The sequence below is a fragment of the Ranitomeya variabilis genome, chromosome 3 (genome assembly GCF_051348905.1).
Source record: "Ranitomeya variabilis isolate aRanVar5 chromosome 3, aRanVar5.hap1, whole genome shotgun sequence".
Taxonomy (NCBI): Eukaryota; Metazoa; Chordata; class Amphibia; order Anura; family Dendrobatidae; genus Ranitomeya; species Ranitomeya variabilis.
The window spans coordinates 248,348,882-248,362,273 of record NC_135234.1 but is presented as its reverse complement, the minus strand read 5'-3'; the positions used below and the strand labels follow the sequence as shown (position 1 = coordinate 248,362,273).

General features: G+C 46.4%; 1 protein-coding gene across 2 annotated transcripts in view; it reads left to right on the top strand.

Annotated features, from left to right (window-relative positions):
• The first annotated feature begins 1,063 nt into the window (after positions 1-1,063).
• PAFAH2 (platelet activating factor acetylhydrolase 2) overlaps positions 1,064-13,392 on the top strand; it is a 97,835-nt gene continuing 85,506 nt past the window's right edge. The window contains exons 1-6 of one of the 2 annotated variants that reach the window (XM_077295352.1): positions 1,064-1,255; positions 3,394-3,547; positions 5,636-5,732; positions 6,378-6,446; positions 9,844-9,973; positions 10,252-10,365. In XM_077295352.1, the coding sequence (XP_077151467.1) occupies positions 1,082-1,255; positions 3,394-3,547; positions 5,636-5,732; positions 6,378-6,446; positions 9,844-9,973; positions 10,252-10,365 (738 nt within the window). In that variant the 5' untranslated portion in view covers positions 1,064-1,081. Of the gene's footprint in view, positions 1,256-2,705; positions 3,312-3,393; positions 3,548-5,635; positions 5,733-6,377; positions 6,447-9,843; positions 9,974-10,251; positions 10,366-13,392 lie in introns of those variants that run through there. The other variant, XM_077295353.1, reaches the window with a different exon arrangement.

Genomic DNA, 13,392 nt, shown 5'->3' with positions numbered 1-13,392 from the left:
TGCAGCGTGGCTTGGTGGGGGATTCAAATCCCATATGTCACCGGCTGAGCCAATGAGCGGTGCCGTGCGGGATTTGAATCCCCCGCCAAGCCTCAACCGGCTCAGCCAATGAGCAGAGCTGCGCAGTTTGGAGGGGGATTTGAATCCCGTGCCGCTCATTGGCTGAGGCCAGGGGTGCTCAGCCAATGAGCGGTGCCGTGCGGCTTGGGGGGGGGGAATTAATTCTGGCCGCCATATCGGAATACCCATAACTTGGGTGTTCCAATATGGCGGTCGGCATAGTTCCGATGCGAGCAGCCGGGAGATGAGTGGCTGGCGCCGCTCATCTCTCAGCTGCGTCGCCGCTGATCTCCCGATGGAATAGCGGCGCTGTTTTTGTCACAGTTTCCGGACGCGGTGGATTGTGGGATAGTGACACAATCGCCGGAAGCTGTGACAGAGCCGATTGGCAATTCTATATTAGATATATATATATATATATATATATATATATATTAGATAGATGTACAGTATAGACAGACATAAATATGTGACTGAGATATATAATCAGTGCTTTGCCTGTGTAGCTTACTGTACATGTACTTTATTATTAAATAAAATAATGGATATTATTTTAATGCTTTTACAGGGGGCATTGGCTTTAGTGGATTGAGTGTGAGTATAAGTGTGTTTGGTTAATTTATAGTTAAAGAAGGCGCTTTTGTCATTTGTTCAAATAAAGGACTGTATTCTGGGTGTTATTTTTTTGACAATTTGACTATGGGGTTAATAATGAGGGCGTCTTACAGAAGCCTCTCCATTACTAACCCCTGGGCTGGATGTCACCTGACAATACAAAGGTGACATCAACTCCCTTTCCAGGCTATAAACATCTTCCCCATCTGTCCGCTTTCCCTCTGCTGGTTAATAAAATTTGGGGGTTCCGACGCAAATTTTTTCTGAAAATAATTTCTTAAGTAATAAAATACATGTACAGTAAACAAGCACTGTACTAATTATATATGTCACTGATATCTTTTTATCTAGTCTGTGAATTTATCTATTCTGTCGGGTCACGCTGGGATTTTACTGTACACTACAGATGAAATGTCGAGTTTCCAAGGAAACGTGTAAATATCGGATAGTCCGAGTGCCCCGCGACTTTTTTCTCACACCCATTGACTTGCATTGGCGAGTCTCCTCCGAGCTACGAGGACAATTGCAGCTTGCTGAGATTTTCCCAGTCCGATTTCAGCTGAGGAAAAATAAATTGCCGGTAAGAAGGAACTCATGGCATAACATTGGTCAGAGTGCAGTCCCCATAAGAAGCCTAATCTTGCCCAGCACCGACCAAACAATATCAGATATTAGGGAGCGGCCTGGGCACAGGAGCTCACCTCTCAGGACATGGCAGCGCTATAGACGGCGGTGCTGTCACCACAGCTGTATACTGAGGCACTGACTTAAGGCCGCGTCTCACATAGCGAGATCGCTAGCGAGATCGCTGCTGAGTCACAATTTTGTGACGCAACAGCGACCTCAGTAGCGATCTCGCTATGTTTGACACGTAGCGACGACCAGGCCCCTGCTGTGAGATCGCTGGTCGTGTCGGAATGGCCTGGACCTTTTTTTGGTCGTTGAGGTCCCGCTGATATCGCTGAATCGGTGTTTGTGACACGGATTCAGCGATGTTTTCACTGGTAACCAGGGTAAACATCGGGTTGCTAAGCGCAGGGCCGCGCTTAGTAACCCGATGTTTACCCTGGTTACCATCGTAAATGTAAAAAAACCCAAACACTACATACTCACATTCCGGTGTCCGTCAGGTCCCTTGCCGTCCGCTTCCCGCACTGACTGACTGCCGGCCGTAAAGTGAAAGTACAGCACAGCGGTGACGTCACCGCTCTGCTGTTAGGGCCGGCGCTCAGTCAGTGCAGGAAGCGGACGCAGGGGGACGCGAAGGTGAGTATGTACTGTTTGTTTTTTTTACATTTTACACTGGTAACCAGGGTAAACATCGGGTTACTAAGCGCGGCCCTGCGCTTAGCAACCCGATGTTTACCCTGGTTACCCGGGGACCTCGGCATCGTTGGTCGCTGGAGAGCGGTCTGTGTGACAGCTCCCCAGCGACAAAACAGCGACGCTGCAGCGATCGGTATCACTGTCTGTATCGCTGCAGCGTCGCTGTGTGTGATGGGGCCTTTAGGACGGGAACGTTTCGCCATTCCGACACGACCAGCGATCTCACAGCAGGGGCCGGGTCGCTGGTACGTGTCGCACATAGCGAGATCGCTACTGAGGTCGCTGTTGCGTCACAAAACTAGTGACTCAGCAGCGATCTCGCTAGCGATCTCGCTATGTGAGACGGGGCCTTTAAGGTACCTTCACACGAAGCGACGCTGCAGCGATAGCGACAACGATGTCGATCGCTGCAGCGTCGCTGTTTGGTCGCTGGAGAGCTGTCACACAGACCGCTCTCCAGCGATCAACTATGCCGAGGTCCCCTGGTAACCAGGGTAAACATCGGGTAACTAAGCGCAGGGCCGCGCTTAGTAACCCGATGTTTACCCTGGTTACCAGCGTAAAATCTAAAAAAAACAAACAGCACATACTTACATTCACGTCCCCCTGCGTCCACTTCCTGACTGACTGAGCGCCGTACAGTGAGAGCAGAGCGGTGACGTCACCGCTGTGCTGCTTTCACTTTCACTTTGCAGCGCTGAGTCAGAGGAGGAAGCAGACTGCAGGGGACGCAATGTGAGTATGTGCTGTTTGTTTTTTTTACATTTTACGCTAGTAACCAGGGTAAACATCGGGTAACTAAGCGCGGCCCTGCGCTTAGTTACCCGATGTTTACCCTGGTTACCAGTGTAAAATATCGCTGGTATCGTTGCTTTTGCTTTCAAACACAACGATACACAGCGATCGGACGACCAAATAAAGTTCTGGACTTTATTCAGCGACCAGCGACATCACAGCAGGATCCTGATCGCTGCTGCGTGTCAAACGAAACGATATCGCTAGCGAGGACGCTGCAACGTCACGGATTGCTAGCGATATCGTTATAATGTCGTTTCGTGTGAAGGTACCTTTACAGTGGGGATTGTCCGATTATTTGCTTCTCATCACCAGCGCTCGGCGTGCCAGGGAGCAGCGACCCAGGAAGTGCCGCCGTAGGTCCTGCCCCTGCCATGTTTGCCTGTGGACTTTGCTTTCTGCGCCCCGTGCCAGTCTCAGCAGACATGGGCAGCGCGCTGTCTCTGAGGATCCCCCCGGCGGCCGGGGCACACCAAGTGGGCTGCACTGACGTCCTGGTGGGAGCGGGCACGGAGGTGACTGGGGGCAGCAGGGAGCTATGGCGGGTGGTGGCGCGTACACCGGTAGTCACTGTCCCTTGTGTCTTCCTCCTGACAGGGCTGCTTCTTCCGCCTCTTCTACCCCTGCACCTCGTCATCTGCTGGTCAGGCGCATCCTCCATGGTTCCCTCGCCCGGAGTACGTGGCCGGCTTGCTGGGGATCCGCGGATGGGAGGGCAGAGCTGCCCAGTACGGAGCCGCCTTTATCCTGGGTAATTATAGTTTTACCAGCTGACGTATGAGAGCGTGCCAGCAGGTGGCGCTGTGCCTGTCTGTGAGAGTGTTGTCGTCGCCAGACTGCTGTGGCTGTGGATGAGTGCTGTACCGTGCCAGAGTGCATACCAGGATGCCACTGTACCAGGGTGCCATCATACCGGGGTGCCACCATACCAGGGTGTCATCATGCTAGAGTGCACATCAGGATGCCGCTGTACCAGGGTACCACCATACCAAGGTGCCATCATACCAGGGTGCCACCATCCCACAGTGCCATCATGCCAGGGTACCACAGTGATAAAGGAGACTGTGTAAGAAGTTTCCACAGGGCCTGAACTAATTGCTGACCATTAGCCACACACGTTGTGTTGCGATGCAGCCGCTGATCGTGGGGTTCTCACCGGCAAAACACTTTTTTTTAAACTCTGCATCCAATAATCACATCACCAGACGGCTGTAATTCCCTGTAAATGCGCTCAGTGACCGCACACCGCAGGCGCTGTTACGTGGCTTCAGCTATTTCCCATGCAGATATCAGAGAAAGGGCTATGCCGGCACTTCACCAGATGGAAATAACACTTAAAGGGATCCTCTCACCTAAGAACGTGCCATTTACCTGCTGGTATAGGGTTAATCTGCAGGGAAGTAGAATTACAATGGTGCCTGCTGCCTTACTGCAAGTGCGGTTACTGGAAGAAAATGAGCTTATTTCCCCCTAGGAGCCGCCGACTTTCAGTTATAGGGGTGAGCACAGAGTGGCTACAGTCGCCATATTGTGAGCATGTCCCGGCACTGACTGACAGCTCGCGCTGCATAGCAACCTGTCAATGAAAGTGCCGGGGCGTGCTTCCAGCTGCCACTCAGTATGGTGAGTGATGGCAGTCACTGCCTTGTGACTGAAAACCAGCAGCTCCTGGGAGGAATGAGTTCCTTTTCTCCCAGTAGCCGCTCTCTGTAAGGCAGCATTGGAACACTAACTGCAGATTTACCCCATAGTTGTAGGTAAATCGCTTTCTCCAAGGCGACAGCTTCCCTTTCCAGAGGATCTGGTCCCATTTAGTTATTGCTGATTTTTATGGTCCTTAGCAAGGGACACGGCTGACAGTATTCTTTGGTGGTGTCTTTACAGTAGGCTGATCCGCATTACTACCCTGTCAGCCATGTCCATATCGCTTAAACCGTATGGTGGATTTAAAAGAAAAACACAAAAGTAACCCTCCTCAGAGTCGGGGTAATAAAGGAGCAAAGACCGGAGACTTGATCTGGTGACAAGTTCTGTTTAAAGGGAACCTGTTACTTGAAAAAAGTAAGCTGAAAAGATGGGGTTTATTTGCTGGTTAGTAGCGTTGTGAACTTGCTCGGCACCCACATTTAGACCCCCACTGCTGGAAGAAATGATTCCCCCCAGCAGCGTTTGGCTTTCAGTCATGGGGGTGGAGCCAGCACAGTTTCAGTCACCTTTCTGAGTACAAAGAATGGCGTCTATAACCGCACCCCTGGCACTGACTGACAGCTCCAACGCTGAGCTGCTGTCAGTCATGGCTGGGGGCACAGTTATAGGTGCTGCTCTCTGTACACATAGCGGTGACTGAACCCGCACCGCCCCCCGGGACTGAAACACAAACCCTGCCAGGAGGAACAACGTTAATTTCCTCCCGACAGCGGGACTCTCAGTGCGGGCACCCGGCAGGTTCATAACACTATTAATCTGCAGGTTAATAGCGTTTTTACAGGTGACATGTTCCCTTTAGCTTTGTTTTACTTAGTACAAAGCCTTGATCTTCTATCCACAAGATTGGTGATAAGTGGCTCATCACTGGGGGTCCCATTGCTAGGACTCATGGGTTGTCAGAACTATTGTGTTCAACTCCTCACACACTTTCTACAATATTTTATATTATATGACGTGGGCAACACCATGGTTCTGTGCGGTCGCGTTCACACTCAGTATTGTGTAATTATTAATTATACTGTTGTAAAATACTTTTGCTTTGTGGACTTTCACTCTTAACTTTACAGCGCTATTTGTCATCCAATTTGCTATGACCTATTGCCCACAGTGACATCCATTCTCTTGCCAACAGGGAACCCAGAAATTCCTGCAATATGGAATGGAAACTTTTTGCCAGGTCCGGACAGGAAACCACTCATCATCTTTTCTCATGGGCTGGGAGCTTTCAGGTGAGAAATTATCACAAAGTCAGGTTATCTTAGGTGAATAGGTGCCGGGGTGGGTCCAGGATGTAAGGGGTAACATTTCGCCTGGTGGTGAGTGACAAGCCAGGCCTGGCATGTCAGCGTGAGGAGACTTATACGCCATACAAGCTCCTCTGGGAAATGAAATGTGCGAGTCCAACCATTTGTATCCAGCTAATAGGCTGGTTACAGTGGTTAGTAAAAGAGTAAAGAGTACGTTCACAAGGCAAACAAGGAAAGGAAAGACTGTTCCAGGCTTAGGTTTTATCCAGCTGTTCAGAAAACTTAAGGGATGTTAGAATAAGGAAATGAAGAAACAAAAACAAATTGCTTTATCTTTAAAAAGGTTGTCCACTACTATGATAAAGCATTAGTCCTCAGGATAGGTCATGAATATCAGATGAGTGGGGTCCGACAGCAGCACCCCACCGATCAGCTGTTTCCAGCTCCATACGCTGTGTAGTGGCCTCCCCAGGTACTGCAGATCAGCTCCTATGCCAATGACACCAGGCATTTATCAGGAGGTACTAGTTTTTCTTTTCACATACTGTAAACCAAGTAGGAGTATGTAAAATAGGCATATAAGGCTAGCATGTATAAATGTGGATGCTTTTCTTTTCCTTCCCTTAGAACTCTATACTCTTCCCTGTGCATGGAACTTGCATCCAATGGTTTTCTGGTAGCCGCCCTTGAACACTGGTGAGTCGGTACAAAAGTTAGGTATATAAATGGAGGTACAGTTCTCATAACTAGTGCAATGGAAGAGGACTTATCCAGAGCCAGAAGTCAGGCTGCCGCTCCCATATGTCAGGGGTACATTGTGAAGTGAAAGCAGCACCCTGACTCAGGGCCGGACTGGGACTAAAATTCAGCCCTGGCATTTGAAGTTACACAGGCCCACTTGTCACATGGTGCTGTATAATATCTTTGTACACTTGTAGGCAGGGCCAGTTTTAGGAAAAGTGGGTCCCTAGGCAAAGTTTAAAATGGGCCCCCAAATGCTAACATATTGCACATCACACAAAAGCATTTTGGTTGTATTTACATGCGCTGATCTCAGGACGCTAAATGAGTTTGATCGACAATACTGAAGTTATTCAACACTTGTTTCCCGGCCTCTTTCCACCAGCTGAGGAATAATGATGGGACAGAACGATCACTAATAGATCACTAACAGATCCCCATACAGTATCATGTTATCAGCAGCACATCTCCTGTTTACGCCGGTGATGTGCTGCTGAGAACAATGATTTTTGTTCCAGCAAAAACAATCTGAATATGCAGCATTTTACTTGTTTAGTAAAATACACCCTATAGTCCTCCATATATTATAATGGGCACCACAGTCCTCCATATAGTATAATACACTCCCTATAGTCCTCCATATATTAAAATACACTGCTCAGTCCTCCATATAGCATAATACACTCCTCATAGTGCTCCATATAGTATAATGCACCGCCATAGTCATCCATGTAGTACAATTCACTTCCCAAAGTATAATGCACCCCATAGTTCTTCATATAATATAACGTATTCCCCATAGTCCTCAATACAGTATAATGCAGCCCACATATAGTATAATGCAGCAACCACCCTACAGAATATAATGCAGCCACCCCAGAGTATAATGCAGCCAACCCATAGAATATAATGCAGCCCCACTTAGAATATAATGTAGCCCCGAATAGAATATAAAACAGCCCACCTCCCCACAGAATATAATGCAGCCCCATCAAAGAGTATGATGCAATCATCCCTCATAAAATCTAATACAGCCCCCCATAGAATATAATACAGCCCACCTCCCCATAATATATAATGTAGCCCCTAAGAATATAATGCAGCCCTCCATAGTATATAACACAGCCTCCCCCATAGAATATAATATACCCCCATAGTATATAACACAGCCTCCCCCATAGAATATATTATACCCCCTATAATATATAACATGGTCTCCCCCATAGAATATAATATACCCCTCATAGTATATAGCAAAGCCCGCATAGTATATAGCACAACTTGCATAGTATATAGCACAACCCGCATAGCAGATAACACAGCCCACATAGTAGTATACAGCACAGCCCACGTAGTAGTATACAGCACAGCCCACACAGTAGTATACAGCACAGCCCACGTAGCAGTATACAGCACAGGCCACGTAGCAGTATACAGCACAGCCCACGTAGCAGTGTACAGCACGCCCATGTAGCAGTATACAGCATGCCCACGTAGCTGTATACAGCACAGCCCATGTAGCAGTATACAGCACAGCCCATGTAGCAGTATACAGCACAGCCCATGTAGTAGTATACAGCACAGCCTGCATCTCTCCTCCCCCCCCCCCCCCGAGAATGGCCCCACAGTCCAGTAAAAAAAAAACACACTCCTCACCTCTCCTCGTGCCCGCGTTGCTCCCTGCTCCTATCTCGGTGGCTTCCGCTGCACTGCCTGGCACACAGTGAGTGTGCGCGCACACGCAGTGTCAGAGGTAGAGCAGGGAATGATGGGAGAGGGGGCATCAGCAGATGCTCTCTCCTCCATCTTTACATTCAACTGTATCGGCGTCATAGATAGTTAAATGCGGCAGCGGCGGCGCTGGTTGGGGGGTGAGTTGGCGTGCAGCGGCCCACTACTGGCACCGGCCCTTCTGGCATTTGCCAGAAGTGCCTGATGGCCAGTCCGGCCCTGCCCTGACTGCACGAGATGTGACAGCTCATATGACCTGCATTACGGACGTGGCTACACGCCGGCTATGCTTTGACAGCCATAGAAGTGAAAAGTTTCTAAACATGAACAGGAAACAAATCTTTGTCCGAGCCATTAACTAGCACAGACGATGTAGTTTTTGACCTAGAGCAATGACATGCAATACCGCCATGTGACAGCTGACGTAAGCATTCCAGATTTTTCCCCATAGACCGCACCCCACCTACCATGGTATTATTCTCACAGTATGGGTGTATAAATACAGCTGTGGCAAAAATGAAGAGACCACCACATCAAAACCCTGTCATGGGCAGCCCAATCTCCAGACCTGAACCCCATTGAAAACCTCTGGAATGTAATCAAGAGGATGATGGATAGTCACAAGCCATTAAACAAAGAAGAACTGCTTACGTTTTTGTGCCAGAAGCAGTGTGAAAGACTGGTGGAAAGCATGCCAAGACGCATGAAAGCTGTGATTAAAAATCATGGTTATTCCACAAAATATTGATTTCTGAACTCTTCCTGAGTTAAGACATTAGTATTGTTGTTTCTAAATGATTAGGAACTTGTTTTTTTGCATTATTTGAGGTGTGAAAGCACTGTTTTTTGTTTTTTTTTATTTTGACCATTTTTCTTTGTCAGAAAAAAAAATACAAAATGTATTGCTTGGAAATTAAGAGACATGTTGTCAGAAGTTCATAGAATAAAAAGAACAATTTACATTTTACTAAAAAATATACTTATAAAGAGAAAAATCAGACAAACTGAGCATTTTGCAGTGGTCTCTTAATTTTTGCCAGAACTGTATATTCAATAGGTAAGTGTACACATTTATTTAAAGAAACACTCCCAACAAAGTTTTTATCTTCTTAATATATTGCAATCATCATATTATAGAGCACTGCACACTTACAATTGCTCATTTTCCTTTCTACCCAGCTTATTCTTTTCTTTTCTCTGCTCTCTGTAGAAACAGGAAGTCTCTCGTCCCTGTATTTATCATTCCCTTCTTCCAACTCCTGACCCAGCTGCTCCTCCTCCCCCTGTCAGGGACTTTTGCAGTGACTCATAACTCATACAGGGAAAATTGACCTCCTGTTCCAACATAGAGCTTAGAAGGATTCAGCTAGTCAGTTTTTAATCCTGTGAGGTCATACACCTAATGGCAAAGAGAAGAATTAGCTGGGTAGAAGGGCAAAATGAGCAACTGTAAGTACACAGTGCTATATAATATGATGACTGGACTATAGTAAGAGGATACAAATTTTGATGGGAGTGCTTCTTTGAAAAGAGAAACAGAGATAAGCTTCTGTCAGTGATGACTATGATATTAATTATATAAAGACTTCTCTGTACTATGAATAATATCTTGATGTCTCAGGGATGGTTCAGCCTGTGCCACGTACCATTTTTCGGAAGGAGATGCCGTCACACCCATGCAGGAGATCTGGGTCCCATTTAAAATAGTGCAACCAGGAATGAAGAAAGAGTTCTATATCCGGAACTATCAGGTATTTTCCCTACAGACCAGTGAGGAGCAGGAGGTATACCCAGTGTGTGTACAATGGCATGTCTGTAATGACATCCCGCTAGGTCTCAGCATCATTATGGCTGCTGTTCATAAACCAGTGCTGTCCGCCATGATGGATAGGCATTTCTTGGATGGTAATGAATTCTGCTTTACCTATAATGGGGTCTGTCGGGAGCTCCAATATTAATGATGGCAGGAAGAGGAGAGCCACACAAATGTGAACAGAGCCGAGTCACAATCTTTACCTTACATTTCTAGGTTCACCAGAGAGTCAGTGAGTGCATCAGAGCCGTGAGAGTTCTGGAGGACATAGATAAAGGACGGCCGGTGTCTAACATCATGGACTCCGGCTTCAGCTTCGCTGCATTGAAGGTACGCTCGCTTTATGTATGAAGGTCGATGTCACCAAGGACATGCCGACAACAATCTTACAAAGTCCTTGTGTATTCCTACTGATTATTACTGTTCAGGCCTAGAGATAGTGTGAGTGCAGGGACCCCATTTCCCCACCTCTTCACCCCCCCCCCCCACAAAAAAAAAAGAATTGCAAAGTTTACATCGTTACATTGATGGAAAAGAAAAGACCAAGGTCAGTAACACACTGAGGCATCACGCAGACATTCGTTTTTTGCATACTTTTCACGTACCAAATATAATATATAATGCCGTTCACATACATTGGTAAAGTCCAGTCCCTCTGCCCCGACGCGCACGTTTCTCCCAGCTTCTTTGGGGGAAGGGCGAAATGTGCATACCGAGGCAGAGGGACCGGACTTTACCACCGCCACTACCTGCTCATAACTTCATCTCTATCCCCTTCTTTTCATCTTACAATTCGCAATGCTTCCTTTCTACCACTATCTTTATAATAGGTTTGTGATTAGGACGGTTATGGTCTGCACCTACAGCAACATCAGATCCTAAGTTTCCCCTGTCGCTCCCATATGTACTCTAGCAGCACTCCACGCATTCAGCTATAGACCTTAATAGGTCAGATTTTCTTTCTGGATGATAAAAAATGGTGAAAAAAAGACAGACTGTACTGTTTCCTGAATGCATATAATCACTTTATAGCGATAGATTAATTAATTACAATAAGGTCTTATGTAACAGATGCAATTAATTGTAAGTAATTACCTCAATTTGTACTATACTTGTTTTGCACTATCTATGCACTTCAAACTTAGGGCCTTTTTTCTAATATTATATATTGTTCATGAGATACTATACTATTTGGTCTTAAAATATGCCACTTGCATTATTATTGAAGTCTATACTAATTACCATATCTTGCAAACGTTACTTTTAAGTCTCAGTCCCTCCTTATTTTTCACCTTTCTTATTTTAAAACATCTCTTTTTTATCAATAATTTTCAATACAAATAATAAAAAGAAAAATACACATTTGCAACACTCCTTTTCTACACTCGGCTAACACATGCCTGGGTTGTTGGATGATATGGTCTACTTTTGGGAAGTGTTTTACCCATTGAAATGAATTAATTGAATCATTTGGGACATTATGTGATATAGATGATGAAGGGTATCAGGATATTATATCACATCATTACATGACCAGATCCTAGTCAGAAGCACCCCACCTAGCCAATCTGGCATGCCAGGCATGTCACTCTCCACAAGGATAAACGTTACCCCATACATCCCATATGGTAATAGGATACATGAAATGTGGACGCAGTGCTGTATGATGACCACTAGAGGTCAGACAAGATATAAGAATTACATGGACTATGAATATGGTTAGACTCATGAAATGTGAGTGCAATGCTATGTGATGACCACTAGAGGTCAGACAAGATATAAGAATAACATGCTCCACTATGGATATGGGCTTCTCCAATTCTCTTTGTTTAATTGCATAAAAGTTAATCTATGATATATTCTAAGTATTAGAAAGACATGTTCCAGACATCACCTGGTTTGTGGTTAACTATGAATGTCGTTTCGTTAAGTGGACAGTTGGCATGGTTGCCATAGAGACGGTCAGTGCCAGCTCGTTTTCTAAAACAGAGGACAATAAAGATAAGATGACTCAAATAAAATTGTATTTCTGCATATAGGAGTTTCACCCAAATGTATTTTTATGATTTTTTTTTTTTTATTCCTGGTGTAAAACATGTGTAGATGTCATTTTTTATAAGTAAATCGTCTGTATGATTACTAGTGTCCATAGTGTAATGGAGTATTACAATATAGAATAGCAGAGATATCATAACTACATATGTACATGCATAGGCTGTCATCATTTCACCTGAATAATTGATTGATTGAAGAAGCACTTCAGTCATTTGTGTGCACATATATTGCTTACTCACAATCAATATTCTCACAGTTTAATGTATTTAATTCCACCCAGTTACATGTATATATCCCCATTCATTGAAAGAAGTTTGGTGACTTGTTGGCTACTGTGACAACCAGTTCAGTACATGGGCTAATGTAGAGACAGGAAGTCAGTCTCTGACTTCCTGTGAATTGCACAATGACACCATTACCTATGAATTCCCTCTCGCCAGCTCCCTGATTTCTCCCTTCCCCACGAGCTCTGCCCTCTATGTTGTCCCATGCAGCTAATAATATGGTGAAGAACGATGCAACTGTCTAATATATACTACTACTAGCTATTGAACCCGTTCTACGCCCGGGTGGCGAGCATTTATATTGGTATATGGTCTCCATCCTGGTATGTGCTGCTCCCATCTTGCTCTCCCATCCTGTCATGTGGTGCTCCATCCTGCATCCCCATCCTGTCATGTGCTCCCATCCTGCGCCCCCATCCTATCATGTGCTGCTCCATCCTGCGTCTCCATCCTGTCATGTGCTCCCATCCTGCGCCCCCATCCTGTGATATGCTGCTCCATCCTACACCCCCATCCTGTCATGTGTGTGCGCCCCCATTCTGTCATGTGCTGCTCCCATCCTGTGCCCCCATTCTGTCATGTGCTGCTCCATCCTGCGCCCCCATCCTGTCATGTGGTGCTCCATCCTGCATCCCCATCCTGTCATGTGCTCCCATCCTGCTCCCCCATCCTATTATGTGCTGCTCCATCCTGCGTCTCCATCCTGTCATGTGCTCCCATCCTGCGCCCCCATCCTGTGATATGCTGCTCCATCCTACACCCCCATCCTGTCGTGTGTGCGCCCCCATTCTGTCATGTGCTGCTCTCATCCTGTGCCCCCATTCTGTCATGTGCTGCTCCCATCCTGCGCCCCCATCCTGTCATGTGCTGCTCCCATTCTGTCATGTGCTCCCATTCTGCACCCCCATCCTGTCATGTGTGCGCCCCCATTCTGTCATGTGCTGCTGCCATCGTGCGCAATCATTCTGTCATGTGCTGCTCCCATCCTGCGCCCCCATTCTGTCATGTGGTGCTCCCA